Source organism: Dermacentor albipictus, chromosome 8 (genome assembly GCF_038994185.2).
Source record: "Dermacentor albipictus isolate Rhodes 1998 colony chromosome 8, USDA_Dalb.pri_finalv2, whole genome shotgun sequence".
Lineage (NCBI taxonomy): Eukaryota > Metazoa > Arthropoda > Arachnida > Ixodida > Ixodidae > Dermacentor > Dermacentor albipictus.
Window position 1 is genome coordinate 101,244,254 of NC_091828.1, and position 23,170 is coordinate 101,267,423.

At 46.5% G+C, this 23,170-nt stretch overlaps 1 protein-coding gene across 1 annotated transcript; it reads right to left on the reverse strand.

Annotated features, from left to right (window-relative positions):
* Window positions 1-1,940: 1,940 nt before the first annotated feature.
* Window positions 1,941-23,157, reverse strand: LOC135913750 (uncharacterized). The gene is made up of 15 exons (XM_065446388.1): window positions 23,017-23,157; window positions 21,785-21,951; window positions 18,693-18,832; window positions 18,480-18,548; window positions 15,692-15,852; window positions 12,525-12,626; window positions 10,644-10,922; window positions 9,861-10,004; window positions 9,157-9,323; window positions 8,308-8,388; window positions 6,351-6,653; window positions 5,195-5,270; window positions 4,076-4,220; window positions 2,586-2,659; window positions 1,941-2,124 (listed from the first exon to the last, which is right to left on the reverse strand). Exons 1-15 carry the CDS (start codon window positions 23,112-23,114, stop codon window positions 1,974-1,976), a joined length of 2,157 nt encoding a protein of 718 aa, XP_065302460.1. The 5' UTR covers window positions 23,115-23,157; the 3' UTR covers window positions 1,941-1,973.
* Between the last annotated feature and the right edge of the window lie 13 nt (window positions 23,158-23,170).

The following is a 23,170-nucleotide window of genomic DNA, read 5'->3' on the forward strand; positions in this document are numbered from 1 at the left end:
GTTCCCGACACAAAGTCGACTTAGTCACGCCGTGGCTAGAGGTTGGCGGCGGCATTCCAAGGTGAGGTTGCCACCGCTGGCGTAAATGGCTGGCAAACTTGCACTGCAGCTGGCTGTTCTTAACAGCGTCTTAGATTGGCAGTATAAGCTCACTCACTCACCGTTATCTTTCTGAGGTTTTGAATTCACCCACAGTCACACTCGCGTCTACTCACACTCGCCAGCACCCAATAGTGTTCATGCTTGTGTTGACCATCTCTCAACGATACCCACTCACCCACCGGTACTCGCTTGTGTTCATACTCTCACACTCTCGTTTACTCTCAAGAACTGGCATAGTAGGCTTTCATTAATTCAACTCTCGACAAATTGAATTTTTTATTTCGATTCCTACTGAAGCTCCCGGTTCCCATGCATATCATTGGGCCGAAACTTTATTTTAATAATATTGGCCTTCGGTGGGCAATTCGAACTTGACCAGTAAGCACGCACGTACACGGCCAACAATGACCCCTTTACTGGTAGCATAGTAGCATACTTGCCGTGGTAGCGTAGTGGCTTTAGTGTTGCGCTGCTCAAGCTCGAGGGTGTGGGATCAAATCCCGGCCACAGCGGCTGCATTTCGATGGGGCCAAAATGCAAGAAGCACCTGTGTACCGTGCATTGGGTGCATGTTTAAGAACCCCAGGTGGTCAGAATTAATCCGGAGACCCGAACTACGGCGTGCGTCATAATTGTATCGTGGTTTTGGCACGTAATTCTCCATGACACTGCTGCGGCAAAGCTGAGAAAACTAGTCACCATTGTGTAACATATGTTAGACCCTTGTCCATTTTCCTAGCTAAAAAGTCTGGGGCAGAGCAGATTTCTACTTTGAGTTGTAATGTTATCTCTACATTAGTTTCCTACTTTGAACACCCAGAGAGAGTTCGGGCGTTTGACTCAGGCGGGCGCCTTAGAATCTGTTGTGTGTCCCGACATTTCTTTCTGCGTCTTGTTTAATTCGACCCACTGGACAATTTGATCAATTTTGTCGGTCTCTTCAGGGTCGAATCAGTGAAAGTCGAGTGTATTTTCTCACATTTATACCGTCCACTTACTCTCGCCGGCACTTAGCAGTCACCGGCATTCACATTACAGCTTGAACCTACTCGCACCAACAGGTAGTCACTCACACTCACTGGTTCTCACTTACACTCACGGGTTCTGACTCACACTAATGGGTCCTCACTCACGTTCACACATCTATTCAGACTCATTGGTGCTTATCCTCGTCCGCACCCGTGTCCACTCTGTGAGGTCCGAAACATGTTCTTGGTAGAAAGGAGCGACGATGCAGGCAACCTCGCTGTTAAGTGGCATTAGCAGCGCAACACTCGTGCCATCTCGTGCTATTCTGCAGTTACACCGACCGCCACCGGCACTTAGCTACGCGGCGAAGCCGAATTACAGGATATTCGCGAGCCATGTGGGGACACGAGAGTCGAGTGTCCCCACAACTTGCACTCACTCATGTTGATACTCGCGTGTACTCACACCCTTTGTCACTCACTTGCACTCATGCCTTTGAAATGAGTGTACTCGTGAGTGTGCCGATCTATGGTGCCTGTCCCAATAGCAGTGGAAAGTGCAGCTTGTAATGGCAAGCCAGTGATGAAGGGTGAAAAGAATGGAAGCAACGTAGGTCACACAGCAATATGTTAAAGTGGGGAAAAAATGATGTCATTTTCTTATTCTTTCCCACTGGCTTGCCAGTGCTTTCCCTTGCCATCCACTGTGCACCAAAGGCAGAGTGCAGCAGAGTATTAGCAGCCTTTTTTTCAGGGTTGAATCAGTGAAAGTCAAGTGTATTTTCTCTCAGTTATACCGTCTACTTACTCTCGCTGTGTCTCTGTGTCGAGCGTGTGTCTTTTTTTCCAATTGACTCGCAGAGTGACAACTGTTTTTCTAGAATATACATTTATTGTTCTACACTATGATTGATCTTTCATATGCTGCTGCTGCTCCTCTTGCAAGCCATACGTGACTAGCAGAGAGTCTGAAGATGGGTCACGACCTAGGAACCGCCGGAAAACCTCGCTTCCGTTGACGCTACCTCCAAGCTCCAAGAAGGTCTCCCGGAACCTGCACACAGCGGGTGGCAGATCAGTGCTCAGCACGCCATCAAGGCAGGCAAACTGTTTTTTTAGCACTGCGGTGATACCAGTAATTTGCACAGTTGGGCTCCAAAATGATGCTGCCCCTGTTATTAGCGAGAAGACTGAAAGGAACAAGGAACCAAGGGGGTCAATATTTTGTTACTAACAAGCATAATAAACCAAAATAAAATGGAACAAAAGAAAGTAGAGGGAAAATTAACTGCATTTTTTAGTTGGAAAGAACAATGAAAAGGGGAAGAAATGACAACGTGCCGCCGGTGAGAGCTGTTACTATAAGCAATGCTAAAGTTGCTGCTAGTTCAGCTTCCTTAGTGTTGAACAATGCAGCTTGAGGCAAAGGCCAAACATGTGTCTTGCCGCTGTTTCAAGATGCACCATTCGATGCTAAAGGTGTGAGACCGTTTTGGCCACACCAAGCAGACTTACCGTTTTCCTACGCTGCTGATGTCGGATGAGGTCTCGGCCTTCTGGAATGCCCCCAGCACATCCGCAGCTATCATCTGCAGCATCAGATTTTCAACACACGTGTTACTGAGCGGTTTCCAACATAAGTGACAAGACGGGCACACAGCAGGGACTGTTCGTAACAACCCAGAGCAATTATGACGCAAAGATTCCTTCTGCTCAAATCTGTTTCTTTCTTATCCACTGTTCAAGAACGGCCAGTCCTGGTGATAACATTGGCGGAGGGCTACTCAGATCACTGGTATAATGCGAAAAGGCAAACTCAATTAAAATTGTTAGATTACCTGGCTCAGGCAACAAAAAAAGCACACCTGAGCCAGACATTCTGCTGCTACCAGAGCAATCACAGGAGCCATGTGGTCGGAATTTTATCGGATCTCAGCTGTGCTGCCAGCTCAAAGGTGAGAGTGCCTCCGAGCTGGAATGGTAACCTGTGGATGTGCCGTTAAAGAGCCCCTAAACATCTGGAGCTCGAGAATATGTTATAATTCGGCAACTGTGTCTACAGAGAATATGCAGACGCAAACACTTTTTCAAAACAATGCCATAACAATAAAGTCACAGGCATTTGAATGGCTATGTGGCCACTGTGGTTTCCTGCTCACCTTTGCTACCCTCCCCTCCCCACATGCGCCCTCTCCGCCACGTTGGCCAACCAGAATAGTGAACGAAAAGAAGAGCTCTTTTATTGTACACCGTCCTCCACAAGACGACGACTGGAAGCTTCACAGAAGGATCAGCGGAGCACGATGGACGAGCCCCGCTCCCTTCTCGGAATGTGCAGCTGCGCTCTTCATGTTGGTGCTCCTGTCATTTGACCAATCGACAACTTTTACCTTGGTGATGTCAAGCATTAGATTCTGCTGGTGTCACAATGTGCGACGGAAGGACAAAGAAATCCTGAAGAAGAGCACCAGAATGTTTTCTTTTTTTAAATTTCTGGCTTCCCTGCAGTGCATAGAGCTGAAACGTTCGCCAAAGATGACCCTCACGGAATGCGCACAACATGCTCTGCTACTGCTAGTCATATGCATCTGTCTGTAGACCTTTTTGCTGTTTACAAATATAGGCCCTGGACATCTTCCGGTTTTGCACACTGAAATAGCCTGACAAGTTTTGGGGGGCAAAATAGATACAAGGGCGAGCAGCAGGAGTGTGTTAAACTGGAAGCCTACAGATATTACATGCTTTTAGCATGTCCATAATTATAATATTGCAAGTCAAGCTTGTGCAAGTTATATGAAAAATTATACATGTTATTCTTCAGGCATAACGCAGCCTTCTTTTAAAAGAAAACGTAAAGAGAGACTTTCCGCACATCGAAACAACTTAAAAACATGCTTTTTGTTACGACACAGTAGACCGATAAGGTGTGTGACCAGAAGTTTCTTGGGACTGCGTGCTTGCTGCTGTTACTTTGTGCGTGAAACCAAAACAAACAAAAAACTGACCTGAGCCCACAGGGGGCAGAACTGGGCGGCTGGGGCTGTGAGGAAACTGTCCATCGAGCAGAGGCGTTTCTGGGCAACCGTATCGTTCGCCACTGGCAAGAACTTCTCCCACAGGCTTTGACTCAGGTCCCGCCAGAAGTCACGCCTGCGAGTCGCACGAACAAACATTTACATCAGGAAGGGGCACTCTTTCAGTCTTCTTCATTCCTGGAGCCAGCAAACGAGCCCGTGCAAACGTCTGAGCCAATGGCTTCATCTGAGAAAATGTCGGCCTGGATCTTTGAACACTGCGGTGACTGGCAGCCGTGTTACATCAAACTAGTGGTGTAGTGGGGAAGAGAGTCGGGAACTATTCAGAAAAGACGATGAAGGCGACTGCTGAAATCGGGGGAAAAAACGATGGCGTCCTCCAGGTAGCACAGGCGTGTCTTCCATTTCCAACCGATGCAAAACACTGCCCATCATCCTTTCGAATGTTGCTGGGGCATTACATCAAAGTGCATAACACTGAATTCGTACAGCCCATTGGGAGTCACGAAGGCAGTTTTCGGGCGATCGGATGGTGCCATAGGGACCTGCCAATAATCGTACCTTAAGTCTAGTGATGAAAAGAATTTGGCTCCTTGCAAGCAGTCCACATCATCGATGCTTGGCAGAGGAGACATAGTTTAGTGCATAACTTTGTTTAATCGGCAGTCAAATTCGCCTTATCTGGGGGTAGTGTACACCTTACAGGCAGGAAATGCTAACCACGAGGGTGGACAACAGTCACATTGAAGTAATTTAAGCTCTAATTTTGACTTCGTTATAGTAAATGTTTATTTATCATCATAAGTAGCTCCTACATATGCACATGTACGCTATGGGCTGCCCAAGCAAATCCATTGAACACTGAATTCGTTGCACGATGGAATTAAATACACAACGTGAAATACAGTCAACCTTTTCGCTCTGCACCGTCGGCTATTCTTGGTACCATCTTTCAGTCACACTGACTACGCTGACGGATTTTCACATAATGGGGCATATAATGCTTTCGCATTAAAAAAAACAATATCCATGATGGAGCTGCATTCTATTGAGTCAATACTGAATCGGACTGCAGTGGACTGCACTCACCGGGAGTGCAGTTCAAGGTCCAACTTGGAGTAGTACAGCTGCCAGCAGAGGTCCCACGCCACCATGTGCCTGTCAGCTGCCAAAGCCAAGGAAGCCATGCGGAGCAAAAAGGCACGGAAGTCGGAGCATTACACATTTCGCTTGACAACTTGAGACAAATTCCACTTGTCGACCACTAGCACACTTTCTTGCTCCACAGCTGAAGAATTATTTTACCACGGCCGACTCAGAGTGAGCCCGTCTTTTCCAAGAGTTGTGTCAGACAAACTTGCTCCATAGTGGATATCGCTCCGCCGTCGAGACGCAGAGCCAACCGAAAGTCCTAGTATCACCGGTGTCACTTCTGCTGTCTTTGTGCAATGGCTTCCATTGCGACAAAGAGCGAAGCACTATGTTTTCATCTAGAATATTTGGAGTACTAAAATCTGGTAGCCGAAAGCAGTGGGTCTGGCGCGACAGATTTGTGGCAGAAGTCTGGCACCGCGTTTGCAATGACCCGTTTACAGGAAATTGTGTTCTCAACACTGACAAGTATTGTGCTTGTTTCTGGCGAAATCAAAAGATGAGAAACTGGGCTGCTGATGCTAATTCAAACTTGCATTAAATTGTCCTCCACTGATATCAACATGGGCATAAGATTGTTCACACAGAATTTAGTGTGCAAAAAACGTATCATACAATCATAGTTTGGCAATGCACGCAATGTTGCTGTCAAAAGACTGTGTTTTCCAGGACCATATTAACTGGTAATAAAGGAGTGTAACTGTTGTGGGTAATTTTCTGCGTTCTCGATCGTGAACGATGGCGCCGGGAAATCGTATGGAACGGGATCGTATCAACGAAGTTCTACTGTACAAGGGACCTAAAATGTAATCCTGGCAAAAAAATGTTTTATGCACAAAAGAAAAGAAGAAGAAAAAAAGCCTAAACAAATTCATGCATGACATGCCGCTTGGTTAAGTGGTCCGGTTAAGTGGTCCGTCACAGACAAAAGCTTGGGAACCACTGATCTAAGTGTTCACATTACGCCGCAGCACTGGAGCTAAACCAGGTGATTAGCTTAGCATCCACATTTACAGCACTCTTTCTTCTTCATGCCTCAGCACAAAAAACACAATTCCCAAGTGTAGCAGCTGCAGTAACTCGAGTGCCGCACCTGCCTTCAGAGCATCGTGCATCTCGGTGGACAGAGGCTGGCCGGCAAGGCGTGTGGTGAACTGGTGCTGCCCCAGCAGCAACAGGCGCAACACGTTGCTGCAGACCTGCACCCGGTCCCACTCGAGGCCCCGGCTGCCCGACAGATGGCTGTGCACCGACCGACTCAGGCACTGCTGCAGCACATGGCCCACCTGGCCAACCAAGAGGCCCAGCTCCGCGTATGACAGGCCCGCCACAGGCGGTCCCGGCACACTCAGCACCACATTGGCCACTGGTAGGCTGCCCAACAGGACGCTGCGCCCTGCAACAGAGATGTCAAGGAAGTGTCACGGGTGTCACTGGCGGGGTGTTCAGCAAGGTGCTGCACCCTGCAGAGGTGTCAAAGAGGTGTCAGTGGCAGGCTGACCAGAAAGGGTGCTGCGACGTGAAGAGGCATCAAATGAGTGTGAAAAATGTAACTGCCAGGCTTACTGTAAGAAAAGTTTGCACCCTTTGGGGGCCTTATCTTGCCCCCAAACAATAATCGTTGTCTATCTTGCATGCCTTTCCATTCTTTAATGCTGCGTGCCCCGTAATTCCAGATTCTGAATGACAGGCATGTTAGCAGCATGGCGTAGTATTCTAGACAGGAAAGTAGAGAGCGCATACTTTTCAAAAAAGGAAACACAAGCAAGACAGGTGATGATTATTCTTTGGGAACAAGATGTGCCCCTAAGGGTGTAAGGTTTTTCTTTTTTTTAGATTGCTGCTAACCAGGGCTCTACTCTATCCTGCACAGAGGTGTAAAAAAAAATGTTCAGTGCGTCAAAACTGCACTTTACACCTTTTGAGGCATACTTTAAAAGGTTTACTTTTTGGGCTTTATCTTTTCCCACAACAATAATCCTTTAACTTACTGCATGTTACGTCTTCAATGATGCACAGCACCTGGTGGTTTTCAGTCAGGAACGGCAGTTGCATCTAAGCATGCCGCAGACACTAAAGTCGAGAACACAGTGTTAAATAAAGGTGGTGCACATGAGATCGATGATTATTGTTGTAGAACGAGATAAACCTCAAAGTGTGTAGCATTTTTAGTGTAGTTTCTTGTTTCATGTTTTACACTCTTTAGGGTACAGTTTTGGCACGCAGACAGTTCTCCATGGTCTTTTGCTATGGGATTTGACTCTCGTTTCTGTTGCACCTACTTAGTCTGAGTTTTGGTGTGTCGTAGATGCCAAAATTGGAAGCAGTAGCGTCTATGTGAACATGCAAAATCAAATTTGAACTGCGTGCCACGGTGGCGTTCAGTAAGCAGAGCGTTGTGGGCGTCGCTTTGCTCCACCGTAGCCTTCGCAGTGCGAGGCATCGAAGAAGAAGCGGGAGCACCGCAAAGGGGATCAAAGGCAATCTTTGACTCCACTTTGACTGAACGCACTGAGGTACTTTTTGCTGCAATGCATTTCTGAAATAGCTTAGTTCAACTTCAAATGCATTTCTCAACTTCGATAAAAAGTGTTTCAGGACCTCTTCATGTGATTGGGCACGATGTTCCTTTCAGGAAAGTATTTCTATCCTTCTCACACGCTTGTGTGCTTATGCATGTTTTCCTGAAATAGTAACCACATTCATGTTGCTTCCTGCAGTAGTTGCCGCACATCCTGCCAGGATTCTTTGTCTCTCCACACAATGACAATGCTGCCTACGTCCAGGAGAGGATTGCAGGCACGCACAGTTGTCCAAGATTTTTGCATCAAACCTTCTCTGTCTTTAAACAATGATCAGGTGGCAAGTGCAAAGATAGGTTTCGTTAAAGAAACTAGTACAATGTCCCTGCAAGAACAGTTGACGTGCGTAACACAGTAAGCACTGCACTCACGAATGATAACAAGCCAGGTGTCGTACCACACGAATGCCATCAAGCACCCATGGTAAGGGCAGCAGAACGCTCACTGAATGTGCCAAACTCCACTCACCCCTGGCTGGCTCTGTCCAGCTGCCCCTGTGCTTGCCTGCCCGTGCATAAGGATCCAGGAAGAAGCTGCCAGCTACCTCACCTGAAAGAACACAGCCAAGTTAGAAAAATTATTTATGCAGGAACCTACATTGTCTGAGGTGGCAGTACAGTAGGGCAGTGAGATACTGTATATAGGTATACTCGTGTAATGGATACACTCGCATAATAAATGAACCCCCAACTTTGCTGTGATGTTTTGGGGAAAAAAAGTGTTCATTACACAAGTATATATGGTGACTCAAATTTACTCAAAACTCAATATAACGAACATGCATATAATGAAGTAAGTCTAAAACATTCTTACTGATGTCAGCGTGCAACAAATATATATGCTTATAACAAATATCAAATGCGACAGCTCATGCTGTAAAATGGCTTCGTGAAGGTTGGCGTAGCTACACTTAGCCTACACCAATTTTAAAAAATGCTGACTTCCTACACCAGCTGCACTTGTGTAGCCAGCGTAGGTAAAGAAAAAATAACCCCAAGGATTCAATGGAACCACACAAGAATGTGCTGCCATGAAGCCAAATCCGGAGGCAACATTTGCACACTAGTACCAGCATTCGCACATCATACCTACCTGATGGATGCAGGATTTCATACACCCGGAGGCAACGTTTGCACACTAGCACCAGCATTTGCACATAACACCTACCTGATGGATGCAGGATTTCATACACCCAGAGGCAACATTTGCACACTACTACCAGCATTTGCACATCACACCTACCTCATGGATGCAGGATTTCATACACCCGGAGGCAACATTTGCACACTAGTACCAGCATTTGCACATCACACCAACCTGATGGATGCAGGATTTCATAAGCACGCACATCAGAGTGCCAGGCCTTGGCTGCCAACTGCGACGACTCCCTGACAGTAATGCCTAGCAGATCGTGCAGCACCTGCCAGAGGCTCTCCAGCACAGCTGGCAGCGGGAAGTACTCCCGCACCGCTGCTTCATCATACCTGCGTGCACCACAGTCAGCTGCGTAAGAATTCCAAGTGTAAAACACGCATCCAAAAGCAAGCTACAGTTTGTCATGCAGTGTGCGAACGAGGTGACAGAAAAACAGTTCACTGGGTAAAAAGGAAAACACACAGTAAAACGCTTTTACTGGGCGAACTTGCATCCGAAAGAACTGGGACCTGCTCGGTGGTGAAGACTGTGGCAAGCACAGTAGCTGTGAATGACTCGGAACTGAAGCAGCTCTCTGCTACTATACGTAATGCAGAAGTTTCTCAATGACGTGCGTCCAGCACCGTGAATGCTCTCAAAATGAGCCGGAAGCTTTGAAATGAAGACACGCTAAGATAGGGAAATAATAGGACAACTCTGAGAAACACACTGGTTGCATCAATGTATAAAGTTATGCCGGAGCTCGTGCGTGGGTTCTGCGAAAAATTCTGCACCATTTCGAAAACTCTCGGTTTACGACATCCGAGGAGTGGTTACAGGTGCTGTTCTAAAGCTGCACAGTGACAGCATGTTAAACCAGTTCCCACCTGGCCAGCAGGGCTTGGCGTTGCTTTCGTCGCCAGTAGGGCACGTCCCACAGCTGCAGCTGGTCTCGGAATCCCCGCTCCTGACAGAAACCCGTGAGCGTCTCGAGCTCTTTCTCCGCTTTTGGCCGCACCTGCTCCGCTAAGCTGGGGGAGAGAGAGAGATATTGATTGATTCGCATGGCTTAAGGGTCACTGAAGAGGAGCACTACATTTAATAGAACAGAAAATGAAGACCAACCCGTAATTTTTTTGTCGTCACTCTGCAATCAGAGTGACGTCATGTTATCTTGTATTTAGGTTATCATGGTGCAGTAAATGCTACCCAAACTTGCCAAGTTCAGTTTTTGGCTCTTTCAGAATAAAATACAGTCTATCTTTACCATTGAAAAAATTGACTAGACTCGAGCAGAGACCGTCGAAACACACTATGTCACCGCTGGCTGGTCAGATATAATTATTTATATTCTGGAATTTTACGTGCCAGAGCCACGACCCAGATTACGAGGGGACTCCAGATTAATTTTGACTACCTGGGGTTGTTTGATGTGCACCTAAATCTACGCACACAAGCGTTTCTGCCTTTCACCTCCCCATTAGAAGAATAGGCTTTTGGGTGGCAATTTTTCAAACCTTTGTTATTCTGAATAAATTGCTTGTAGTAACGAGCTTTCATTATGATTGTTGTCTGAGTAAAACACAAAACTTGTGGGGAGTGAGAAATGCGCCAGTGCAAGGCCCAAAAACGATTTGTCAAGTAGTGCTGCACACGCCAGTGATGCCAACCTGTCAATGAAGGCGTTCACTCGCTCCGTGGAGCCCGCCATCTTGGTCTCCATGGAGAGGGCGGCGAAATGTGGGTACCCAAGCACCTGGGCCTGCATCTGCCTCTGGGAGCGGATCTCCTCGATGGGGAGGCTGTTGCTCCGCTTGATTGAGGTGGCCCTCGTGTGGTACGCCTGCCAGAGGTTCCACCGCTGCAGCCGATTGCCACAGTGCTGCATGAATCCCTGGTACGTCTCCTCCTCCAAGGTCACGAGCCAGGGACCTCGAGACGGTTGACTCCTGCAAAGTGCGGCCACACTTTGCCACTCGTTTTCTCCACGGGGGTGTGTGAATACTCGAAACTTTCTAATAATTGCCCTTTTCAGATTGGGCCTTTGAATCGAATAATCAATATTCGTAAATGTGAATGTTTTTCAAAAGAGTTTTCGAATACTTCAAATCGCCTACCGTGCGATAAATTTTATCCCGGCGGCCATAGCAGATGTAAAACACGAGAGGTTACAGGTGGGCAGTGGTTGCCTGCTCCGAATGCTCCACCTGTGCTTTTCGTAGCTTGCAATGTAATGACAAGGGACTTGCTAATGTTGCGAACACACTAGGATGTGAAAATCTACACTGAGAACCGAAATCCATTATTTGAGATGTTTTCGCAAGGTATTCAATAGTCGATTCAGTTTGCTGCTGGCGATATTCAATTCGTATTCGACTCGCTCTAGAAAATGACTATTCACACACCCCTACAAGCTATCTAAATGGACCCTGTTGACAAGAATCGGAGCTGTCGCTGACGTGACATGCAACAGCAGTTAGAGGAGCATCTACACATTCTCAAAGCTGTAAGGAACTCTATCACAGGCTTCCTGCTCATAGAAGAATGATACTTAGCTAGTGCTAGTACACAGGTTAGAAAACACTTCTAGGATACCAGTAAAACATCACTGTTACAGCAAAGTCGCACGCCATATCAATATACCTCCGCTAGTATGTCTGATATTCATTATAAGCATATACTATTCGTTACATACTAACATGGCTGGAAACACCTTGGATTTATCTTGTCATATCTTATAATTCATTATATCTGTGTTCGTTCCATCAAGGTGTGCCTGTACCTCAATTCGATTAGTAATAAAGTTGGTGTTGAAATTACGAACCAGTCATCATCGACATTGTCGTAATGTCATAACAAAGAGCAAAGTCAGCTGACATTCACATAGCAGGCGAGCTTAGGTATGATGATGCTGCTGATACAATAAAATTTAAAAAAGAGTGCTGTGCATGTTTTTCTTCTGGTTGAACTTGCATGTGGCAGCCGCAGTGATTTCAGGAATGGGGCGAACCACTGTTTCATGGCATCATGACTCATCCTTCTCAAGGGTACCAAAACCCGAACTGGCTTACAGACAGAAGTAGCAGACACAAGCAAGTTTTTCTTGCTGAAATATTGGGTGCCCATTTGGTTTCTACTTTGACAAGGAACTCTAATGTCATCTTTATGTTAGTTTTCTACTTTTAAACCCATAAAAAGTGGGTGCACATTTGATTTGGGGGCATGTTAAGAGTCAGGGCAAATAGTGCCAAATAAATCAGCCGTGTGCTGGATATTTCGACCAGTAATGATTCGGCACTGGCTCTGGCGTCTGACTGTGCATTCTCATTCGACACTCCAGTCATGCGAGTGGTTTGGGGGGCTTCGATGAAGGCAGCGCTGCAGACTTTTCTTTGACTTTTGATACCAATGACGACGCCACAGGCCACATGCAAACCGTTGTGGAACTCCCCTTAACAGTTTTGTTGTAAAATAACTGTACCCGCCATACCGCCTTTAAGCAATGGGCAATGAACTAGTTTATTTACTGTGAACAAATAAACGTCACTCACTTGTCGACTGCCATCCGCCTGACCAGATCTTGAGGAAAGTGCTTCACCAGGTCTCCGTCGACCTGGTGCCTGAAATCGTAGGTGGCCGCTTGCATGTTTTGCCTGCATCAGACAGACTGGGATCAGTGCACAACTAGTGTAAGTAGCTAAACCAGTGCATTAAATGCAAAACCAGTGGCAATGGGCTTAGAGACAAGCAGGGCACTCTCACCATCAGTTTCCATCATAGACATAGTGAAGTATTTTTGTATGTGTCATTGGGAAAGTGAAAATTATGTGCATGCAACAATTCCGTGTAAAACACAGAGGACTGCTCAATCTATACGATGAATGAGAAGAATCTGGGAACTGAGGAGCTACGTTTCTTGCAACTAATAACCTTTTGGGGCCAACAGAAGCAGTGGCCAAAGAAAGCATGGGGCAAATTACCGTATCTACTCTGATCTAATGCGCACCTGCGCACTTTTTTTAAGATAGAACGGGTCCAGCAATTGCTTGCACGTTAGAATCGAGTACGACCTTAAATCTGCGTTACCATATCGCCATCGGCATTTCAAAATGTCCGCCTCCTATGCGCTTCGAGCCTAGCTGCCACAGCTTCCTCCGTGTGCTGCATTACGTGTGGTTAGGCAACGCTTCCTTTGGCCTAGGTTAGTACACTGTCCGTCTTCCTGTTTTCTGTGTTTGCTCTATCAGCTTGGAAGTGCCAGCTGCAAAGACATACCGATTCCACCACGATGCTGCGATTAAAAGGAAAGCGATCATGCATGCGGAGACGGACGGAAATCGGGCCGCATCACGGGCTTTCGGAGTTCCCGAAAACTTGAGTGCGGGACTGGCGCAAACAGGAGAGGCATTCTGCACCGGCGGCTGTTACGAAAGGCACGGCCGCGTTGCCCCTATCTTGAAAGCAATCTGTGACGGAGACAAGAGTCTACACATCTAGGCGCATCGCACTGTGTTCTTGTCGCTTAGTTTGTGTTGAAGTGAGAGGCCATACAAAGGTCAATGCCCTCGCTCCTGCTACCGCACTTCCTCGCTCCAGCGTGTTTAGAAAGAGTTTCCGCGGTCGTTGAGTGAGACATGCTCATGTTTGCTTGAGTGTGCGTGACACCATGGCTCGTAATTTAGCTTGTAAGCGAATGCTTCGAAGTTTATAGGGCCAATCAAACTACTATCCTTACTTTTTGTATAGCTGTCTACTAATTTGCTATTGTAATCGATGCTTCCCCTTTCGCGCAAAACTGTGACTTTTCTTTATTTATTGCAAATTTAGTGCATTGGGAGTAAATTCTTGTTCTTCACAAATGAAAGTTGTATTCAAGTATGAAAGAATGAGGTGTGCGGTATTGTAAAAGACTTCTTTTTTTTAGGTCACGGCAAACAGGTGCGAGTTACAATCGAGGGCGCGTTAGAAATGAGTAAATACGGGAAGTGTTCTGTTACTGGTATGTGGAAACAATTAGGAAAAGTAAAAGGAAAGTGTAAGAAAAGACACCTTGCCACCAGTACGATTCAAACCCGCAACCTCTGTGCGATACACGCGATGCTCTCCCAATTTAGCTATGCCGTCCAATTTCTGAGTTACTTAGGCAGATGTGTGTGTGTAGTGAGCATAGCACTGGAAGTATTACCCAGTGCAACTCACGGCCACGGCAGCAGCATCCGTTCAACCACAGGGGCCACGTAGTACATGAATTTCGGGGGCAGGCAATTGGCCAATAAACCCTTGCATGTGAAATCGAGACATCCAAGGTTGCCATGCAATGAGTGTATACCATCATACAGAGGAATCCCGATGACTTGAAATCCCTGAATTCGAATTCATAAATAATTCAAACTGCTTTGTTGGTCCTGGCAAAGTCCTATGTATTGTAATAGAGAAAAACTCCGCGAATTCAAACTCGTAAAACCATGCAATGGTTATTTCGAACAAGATCTCTCACTCCCATGCGCCGCTCTTCCGACAAACCCAAGCCAAAGGCGAAGGTTTGATGTCATGTACCATAATATAATGTCGCATGCAGTAAAAACGACGAAAGATGCATGGGTAGCCAATACTGATCTGGAGCAAGCAGAGCAGCGTGGCCCTCCTTTCCCATCCTGCTTAGAAGCAGCAGGAAATAGGCCCCAGCGGATGCTTGATCACGTCGCTGCGTGCTCACCTACGCTCCCCCTCTCATAGCTAGCTCACGCTTGATCATGTTATCGCACTCTCACCAGCACACTCGCCATGTCTGTTCTAAAACATTCTGAAATCATGTGCGCAATGTGCTGAACTCTGCCAGCTCACGCACCTAAGGGAGCAGCAAGGGTGTCATCGTTGCCCTGTGCCCTCATTTATTTCACTAATAAAGGCAGCACATAAAAGCAGCACAAACCAGAGAATATCTGCAGAAACTATCTCGGGCTGACCACCGAGACACACGCTGCAAAAACGGAACCACGTGTATACCGCATACGACTGACCACGCGGAGCGCACATCAGTTTGTAACCCATGTTAGCAAGATGCTGTATGGTATAGCTGTGATATTGACACACGCACATTGTTTATCTTTTCCCGGTAGCTGTTTTTCACCTCCCAACTAGGTACTTTTACAAAGTTATGGCAAGGCGCGACATGTGCCTCCGTGCATAAGAACTTTCTTTAATGTTGTCGCGGATTTTATCGTGAAAGAATGTTGTTCTATCCGATTGCATGTGCGACGAATTCTAGAGCGTACACGAGCACCAGCGATTTGGCTGGAATATATGATGAGCCACGTAGAAATAACCGACTCGTTTGACGCACAGATTAGATTTCGATAACTGACGACTGTGCTCAGCGCTACTGCTGTGCTTTGAGTGTCACTTGCTCTACTGGGCACAGGTTCGCCCAATAAACCGTTCCATCTGTGACTCGCCGTTTTGCTACTGTCTCGGTCGTCACTGTCGCTACAACACCAACCACAATAAAACAAAGAAATTCAAATACAAATTTTCTACTGCACCGGATGCGGTGAAATTTTTTCAGCCTGTTGGGGGATGCCACGCAATTTACCCTGTGGTGCACAATTCAAGCTCGAAAATTTGCCGTCATAGACTCTTGAGTTGAAACTTTGAAAGTGTTGCCCTACACACAAGATTGTCGGCTTCTGCCAGTTTTCATTTGGCAGCGTTCACTGACCGGAAGGTCTGCGCCTCCCTCTCGATGCGGCTTACGGCTTGCCCCAGCGACTTCTGCTGCGGCACTGGGAGGTCGGTACCCATGAGCCTAGCCTCAAGGCAGTGGCGCTGAACGATGCGTTGCTCCTCCTCCGAATAGCGCTTCTCATCCTCGATCAGCTCCTGAAAAAAAATAATAAAGACATAGTGCGTCCACTTGTGTCAGTAACTGCTTTCCACACAGTGGGTGTCTTTGATTTGTCATCCCGAACTGCTCAGGATCGTCCGAGCTGCTGCCTTCGGCGAACAAGTGTTGGCGTGTGCATCGCCTCGGGCAGTATAGGTTGACTAATCCATAGGGTTCCCACAATAATTACTAGAGGGAACTTCAGCTGCCAGGGGAATGGCTTGTGGCTTCAGATGGTCTTGCGGCTTTTTTTTGCTATGCTTCACCTGCGTTTAGTCTTTATTGGCCTAAATTTCGAGGCAGTCATATTTCTCTAAACGCAGAATGCAATGAGACAGACTCTGCCTACATGTGTATCGTTGCCAAAGGTTGCATTTAGAGGGCAACACTTTGGTGAAAGTGCTGAATTTGCAATGTCAGAAAGCTGTTTGAAGCCAGAAGGATAAAGTTCAGGCAACTGCATGTACTGACCCTCGTTCCTACGCTGGCTGAGCCACCGATCTTTGCAGCTACTATAGCCACTAGTGCCAGTGCCGTCTGGTAATCTTATTTGTAGGAATCTACATGGGCTAATCAAAGAAACCTATGGAGGAGGATGTCATTGGCAGCAGGCGGAGCTATCCTTGCTGACGCTGCCGTTCAGCAGCGAGTAAGAAACCCAAAATCTATAGGTATGGCGTTCAGGGCCCGCTCTTTCCGTTCCATACATAGCAAAGCAAAAGAGGATTGAGCAACTTCTCTTCCTGCGCACGTTTGTGGCCAAAACATGTTGCATCACACATCAAAGAAAGACATAGGTTGTGGGGATGCGCGACTCTCGCGCGTCTCCCCTGATATGTTTTTCCCGCATGGCGCGTCTCCTGTAATCCGGCTTCGCCGCGTGGCCTGCGTGATGCCCGCGGTGGGTGATGTGGTTGGGGCGCAGTGTGAGAGATGGCGCCAGTGTTGCACTGCTAACGCCGCCTCACGGCAGGGTTACTTGGGGGCGCAGGGGAGCAGAGGCTGGCTTTTTCCCGGCGGATCGGCTAACAGCGAGGATGTCCCGCGCGCCGACCCATGCTTCTGCGAGACCGCCTCACATGGCCGCCTTCGAACGCGCCATGATTCGCGTGACCGAACACGCGAACGACCAGGCGTTGGGATCCAGCATGGGGCGAACATATTCGCTCGCTTCCGGTCACGGTGAGTCGGACTTCTAGATTTGTCACGCGCCCATCGGCATGTTTTGTGGATAGCAACTCGGCTAGCAGGCATTGATCTATGAAAGGTGCAATAAATGCCCTTGTGATTGTTTGCACTACTGTATTGTCGTTCCTTTGTCCCAAGAGCACGGGAGGAGAACTCCACAAGGTACAGGCCATTGTAATTCAATGTGATGTTAGGTCTAATACGTTTGGGTTGCAAAATATGATGTAATTGTTACAAGGAAGTCACCGCAGATTTGAGTTTTTTTAGCAATGACGCATTTCTGCAACCACAGGCCGCAGCACATCAAATGCTTTCGCGATACAAACATGGTGTGTTGCAAACTGGATGCACAAAGCTGCACAAATAATATATCACTTGACGTAAGCTTACATCCGCAATTTGTATAGTTGTCACATATCAGGCACAGCAGACTTTCGCTAATTCGATCCCGGCCGAAGGTGCAGGTCTGCGGGCCCAAGATTTTGTTATTTCTATCCTAAAATTGGCCATTTCTGGGAAATTTCAATTTGATCAGTTGGCACACATGCACTTGACCCCTATGGTGACCCCAACCCCTTTAGATGCAGCATCTGACCTGGCAGAGCTTAGAGGTCGGTGAGTGCGTTGAGCACAGATCATCTCTTGTCAAAAGACGCCTATGTCAAAACCTGTAGACTTTAAGATTTGTAAAAAATCCTGCAAACACTGCACAAGAATGGGGCAGAGGGGAAAGGAGGGGGCAGCAACAAAATATTCTTTTTTTAGACTGCACATAGCACACTCTCTTCGTGTGATACACATGCACTATACTAACGATTTGACACAAGCCACACAAACAATAGCAAACTTGAAACTGCACAAACCGAGAAGCAACTCAGTACAACTTTGGCGACTTAGATGTCGCTGATTTTGCCTGCTTCAGGGGCTTGTCTAAATAAAGTTGCTCGAAGCAGGTACGTACTAAAGTGCTCCTCTCCCATGCTTTCACGGTCAAAAGAGTTCTAAAGGCAAGGTTAGATACTGATTAGTGAAATTTTTTTGCAAGCAGGATTTATTTTTCATAAAGCTTTGCAAAACATTCGTAAGATTTCAGAACGAGCCCAAATTCATAAACTTTAGGAAAAGGAAATTTTGGGAGAGAAAGTAGGTAGATGTGCCCCTGGGCTTATTTCTATTACGCCTTCTTTTGGCTTCATACGGTTGTTACAGCCAAATCTCTATGCAACAAACATGATATAATGTAGTCAACGCAAAGTGTTTCTCATTGCTAGTATTGTGTAAGAAATACATGCTTATAACGACTATTAGACATCATAAAAGTATTTTTTTGTCAGATGCGACTTCACTACAACGAGGTTTGACTGTACTAAATTCATTCTTATGATGCGGGTATAAGACACACCCGAGAAAGCAGACCAGCTTAGACCTAGCTCACCTTGACAGCGTGGTAGATGGGCAGGCTCTGGTACTGTCTGGACAGTGCTCGATGCACCCGCGCCTGTAGCTGCAAAGACAGAGACCCACAAAGCTTCGTTATATTCAGCTGTGGACTGCAGCTCTTACACCTAGCTGAGCTCCTAGGGGCCCCTCCAGATCCGCCAGTGGACCTGTGTTACAAACTTGAATAAAATGTGCGCAAAGAACTAACCCGTTCATATGCCTCGACAATCTGTTCTGTTTGATTCACCAGGTACAACAGGCGGAGTGCACTCCAAGCTGACTCCAAGGGGGCAGCCAATCTTTCCAAGGGCTCCATGACGGACTCAAAGGTCTTCACGTAGGCTCCATCTGGAGTGGAGTAGCAAAGCACAGTCGACTTGCGATTATTAGACTATTTGTAAACTTCAGCTTGTATGGGTACATCTCCACAATTCAGTTGATTTGCTACACATTTAAGATTGCTCTTTAAAAACACTCGATTTAAACAAGTGTTCTAGTTACCTCTAGTGTAGTACCGAAATGATACAGCCTAAGAGAGAGAGCTTTACCTAGGGAGCTTCTATCTAACTACATGGGCACACAGAAACGGTTTTGCTTGACATGTAGTGCACCGAATTGGAGGTTTATTGAATTTAAGAGAAATAATTATAATATCTACAGATAGTAGCAAGTATATTTTTTTATCTAGGCCATCAATTTTTTTTTTAAATGCAAGTAAAAAAAATCTGAAGCCTCAAGTTTACAACTTTGTAATTCAGCAGTAAACAATAAAATTACAAGTCTGCAAACTTTACTTATCGAGGCATCTAAAGTAGACAAAATCGATGTACTATGCCCCACCCTGAAAAATACCACTAATCAGCGCCGACATACAAAATAGCGGTGAATTGTTTTTTATTTCACCGATTGTTTTGTACGTCAGTGCTGCTGTGAAGTCTCAGAGCCCCTTTGAGCATGCACGCTGCGTTGCAACCAGTATTGAGGATAAGTACACAAAAAACAACTAATCCATCTTAGCATATGCAGTACCGAGGCAATAATTATAAGTCAGTAAAAGCAAGTCAGGCGTTCAAAAATTAGGATTCTTTATCAAAGAGTGCCGATAATGGGTTGCTTACACAGTGTGTTCCATCCTTTTGTGCTCTCACCTATTCTGCACGTTGCATTCCATGTGAAAATGAATCCGTACCAACTTGCCCAACTTTCAGTTTAACTGATAAGGAAATGGACACAATAGTGATGCTGGAAAGGACAGGTGGACGGACAGACAGAGCAAACTTGGATTCAAGTTTTAAACTGCTGCTGAGGCAAAAGAAAGGGAGAGATGAGAAGGAAGGTTAATTAACCAGCATAGTATCCTGACTTGGTACAATGCACTACATCAAATCTGCACAGTGATGGGCTGGATATCACAGCTACTCATAGAGAGCCAATTCCTGCTCGTGCCAAAGAACTGTACTCCCGAGCACTTCATCTGTCAGCATCGCCTGTCTTTCCGAACCCGTGACCTGCTTCCCGCAACTTCAGATGCAGCTGATCACGACGCTTACAGGGATCCTGAACCACCCCTCAGGCTGTGCAAAGGAACATGGTCCGTGAATAACATATGCTGCTGTAAACATCTCAACCAAGTTTTGCAGTCATGCGCTGCATGTGGAGCTCGCAAACGGAGCGTGAAGCCACCTTTCTCTCAAATGTTCTCTTTTAAACGAAAGCCTACTACTCACTCTTTTCTGGATGCTTTATCTCATAATATAGTGGATTCCCATACGTGGCTGTTATTAGCCAATAGGTGACGTCATTCGTGAAGGGTGCTTGAATCAGTGGGCTTCTTCCTACTGTTACTGTGTATATTTACTGACAAAGTTTAATAAACTGGCTGAAGTAAGTGAAAATCTGCTTTCAAATTTCAGTAATAATTACGTACTTCCAGAAGAAGCCGACTGCTGTCTACTCACGCTCGGCCGCAGCCGCCTGCGTAGGAAGTAAACTGCGGCCACCTTGCTTATCAGTGTCACAGCCGTTGGGTCTCGCTGATTTCGGCTTGTTTTGAACGCTCAGCTAGCCTCGAACTACATGAAACTGATAGTCAGACCAGATGCACGCTTGCCAGTGTGCACTCACTCCTGCTTAGATGCCTTGGCAGACTCATTGATAGTGCTTCAAAAATGAAGTTAGATGTGGGTAATACCTGCCGGTCAAGCTAGTGAAGGACAAAGCCAGTCCGAACCACGCAGCACGGTCAGACTGGAGCATATAAGCATGAGCACACACTCAAGCCCTGTCGTGCACAAAGCAAACGCTGCGCATACGCACTGCAGTTGCATGTACCTGCGGTCTGCTACGCAGCGTAAATACCGTGTCCACTGGCTGAGCGCACTTCGGCTCACTGAGGACAAGCGCATTTGGCACGTTATAGGCACCAAATTTGGAAGTAGTGGCGTCTAGGTGAACATGCAAAATCAAATTTGAACTGCACGTGGCAGTGACATTCAGTAGGCGGAGCGCTGTGGGCACGTCCTGCTCCGCTGTAGCCTTCCCAGTGCAAGTCGTTGAAGCAGCAGAAGCTCCGTGAAGGGTGTGTTTAATTGCCAACTCTGCTTCTGCTGAACAAACTGAGGTACTTTTTGCAGCAATGTATTTACAATAGCCTATTTTAACTTCAAATGCATTTCTCCACTTTGATAAAACAAGGTTCACGGCCCTGTTAATGGATCATGGTGCTGAACAGTACAAACACTCAGTCATCACAAAATGCACCACCAGCGGGGTAGAAGTGGAGTCCATTACTTGCGCTTCTCAAGTACAACCTCAGCCTAGTTAAGCCCTCCTGACTGTGCAGTGTTGTCTCCCATGTGTGCATGCTTCTACAAGGTGCACGTAGAAAAAAAAAAGTAAATGTGCATGTAGAGTTTACAGTGATGATCTCTTTAGATCATCAAATTATTACATATCTGGAGTGATCATAATTCAGTTTTAACACTGAGGCATCCACCACCATTCCTTACCGTTAGAGTTCTGCCTAACACATTGTATTCAGCACTTCTATTTCCAATAAAGCCGATGATACATTCAAGTTATATTAGTTCAAATACTAATTAAGTGCTCCCTTTAAGAGTGGCACGTACACTAATCGCCAGGTCATTGCAGCTCTACAACGCTTAACGGATGTCACCTGCTGAACAGTGTGATCACTCAGTCAGCACAAAGCGATTAGTGTACACACAGTCACTGATCACTTCAGGTCACACTTGCATCTCCCAAACTTTGATTAGCGACTGCAGTGAATGAAACAAGCACCTTGCAATTGTTCCTCCAGCTGGGACACACCCGCCTCGAACTCGACGAGCAGCTTGCCGACAGCATTGTAGCACTGGGCTCCCGTGAGGTGCGCATACTCTGGCGGCGCAGCTGTGAACCGCAGCAGCGGGTTGGTGTCGGCTGTGTCCTCGGGCACCTCAGGCACCCTGCGCAGTGGCCAGGTATGTATTTGATTTTACACTGCTCAAATGCTCCTCTGTGGCAGTAGTGCTACCTGCTGCTGAATACAAAGTTGGGGGTTTGATTGCCGCAACTCTAGTGGGTGGGATTGGAATGCAACTGCTCACATTTGCTGCATCCCTTACCTAATAAAACATCTGCATCTGTTCTGCTTTATTTTTTTTTTAATTTGAAGACACACAGACGTCAACAAGCCAACAAGCAATCGTATGCCCTGAACAGAGGTTCACAAGAGTGATTTGTGGCAACATCACTTGATTTTGCCATTTGGCTTTTCAGCTATGTTACAGGCTAGTATCGGCAAGTGTGGTTGACAAAGGGCGAATGCACAAATACACAAACAAGAGCATATTATCCAGACATAGCAAATATCTTTGGAAGAAGCAGTTGTCAGGCAGTGCATCTTGATTAAAGGTTTGAGATAATGATGACGAAAGGTCATATATTGCACAATGAGGTTAATAAAATTGTTGACACCTACCTACCATCTGCCTAAAAAACGGTTGGCACCTTGTTTTCCCCCTCATAACATCGTTAATAACGACACTGTGTCCACACTCCAACAGACATCGGCTAATTCTTACGTCCTTTAAGCCAGTGAAAAACACGTTCACTCGAGTTGTTCAACAATTCTTCGCGCAGCACTAATATAGTCAATATGCTGAGCCATAGGCAATGGCTAAGCAAAGGCTGGTAGGCGAGTTAGTGAGCAGTTTTGGTGGGCCTTCAAGGTTTTATTAAATTGTCCTTTCTTCGCGATCGCGTATATTTTGAGCGGGTTAAACTGAGAGCCTATGAACACGCTGGCTTGCTCACACACATCCCATCACAGAGGCAAGGTAATTAATACAGCATAACGATTGGTTCTAGCGTTTGCTGAAAGCCGCGGTATTCGTTTCCGCTTTTTTCCGGACACAGTGGAGGCGAAACTGCGTTGGTTTTCTTCAGGCGTGCTGACGCTCACAAAGGTCCGGTTAGGGGTTCGCTTCAGCACATAAGAACGCATTGTATAAAGGCTTGCGGACACTTACAGAACAATATACTTGTGTCTTTTCTGAGTGCCGGCTACGCCAAATCGCCGCGCCGCAGCGATCACGGCTCTGCGCGAAGACCACATGAGCGCGGCCATGTTTGTGTTTCAGACCGGCAAAGTTGGGGCATGTTGAGGCGTGAAGAACAGCAACT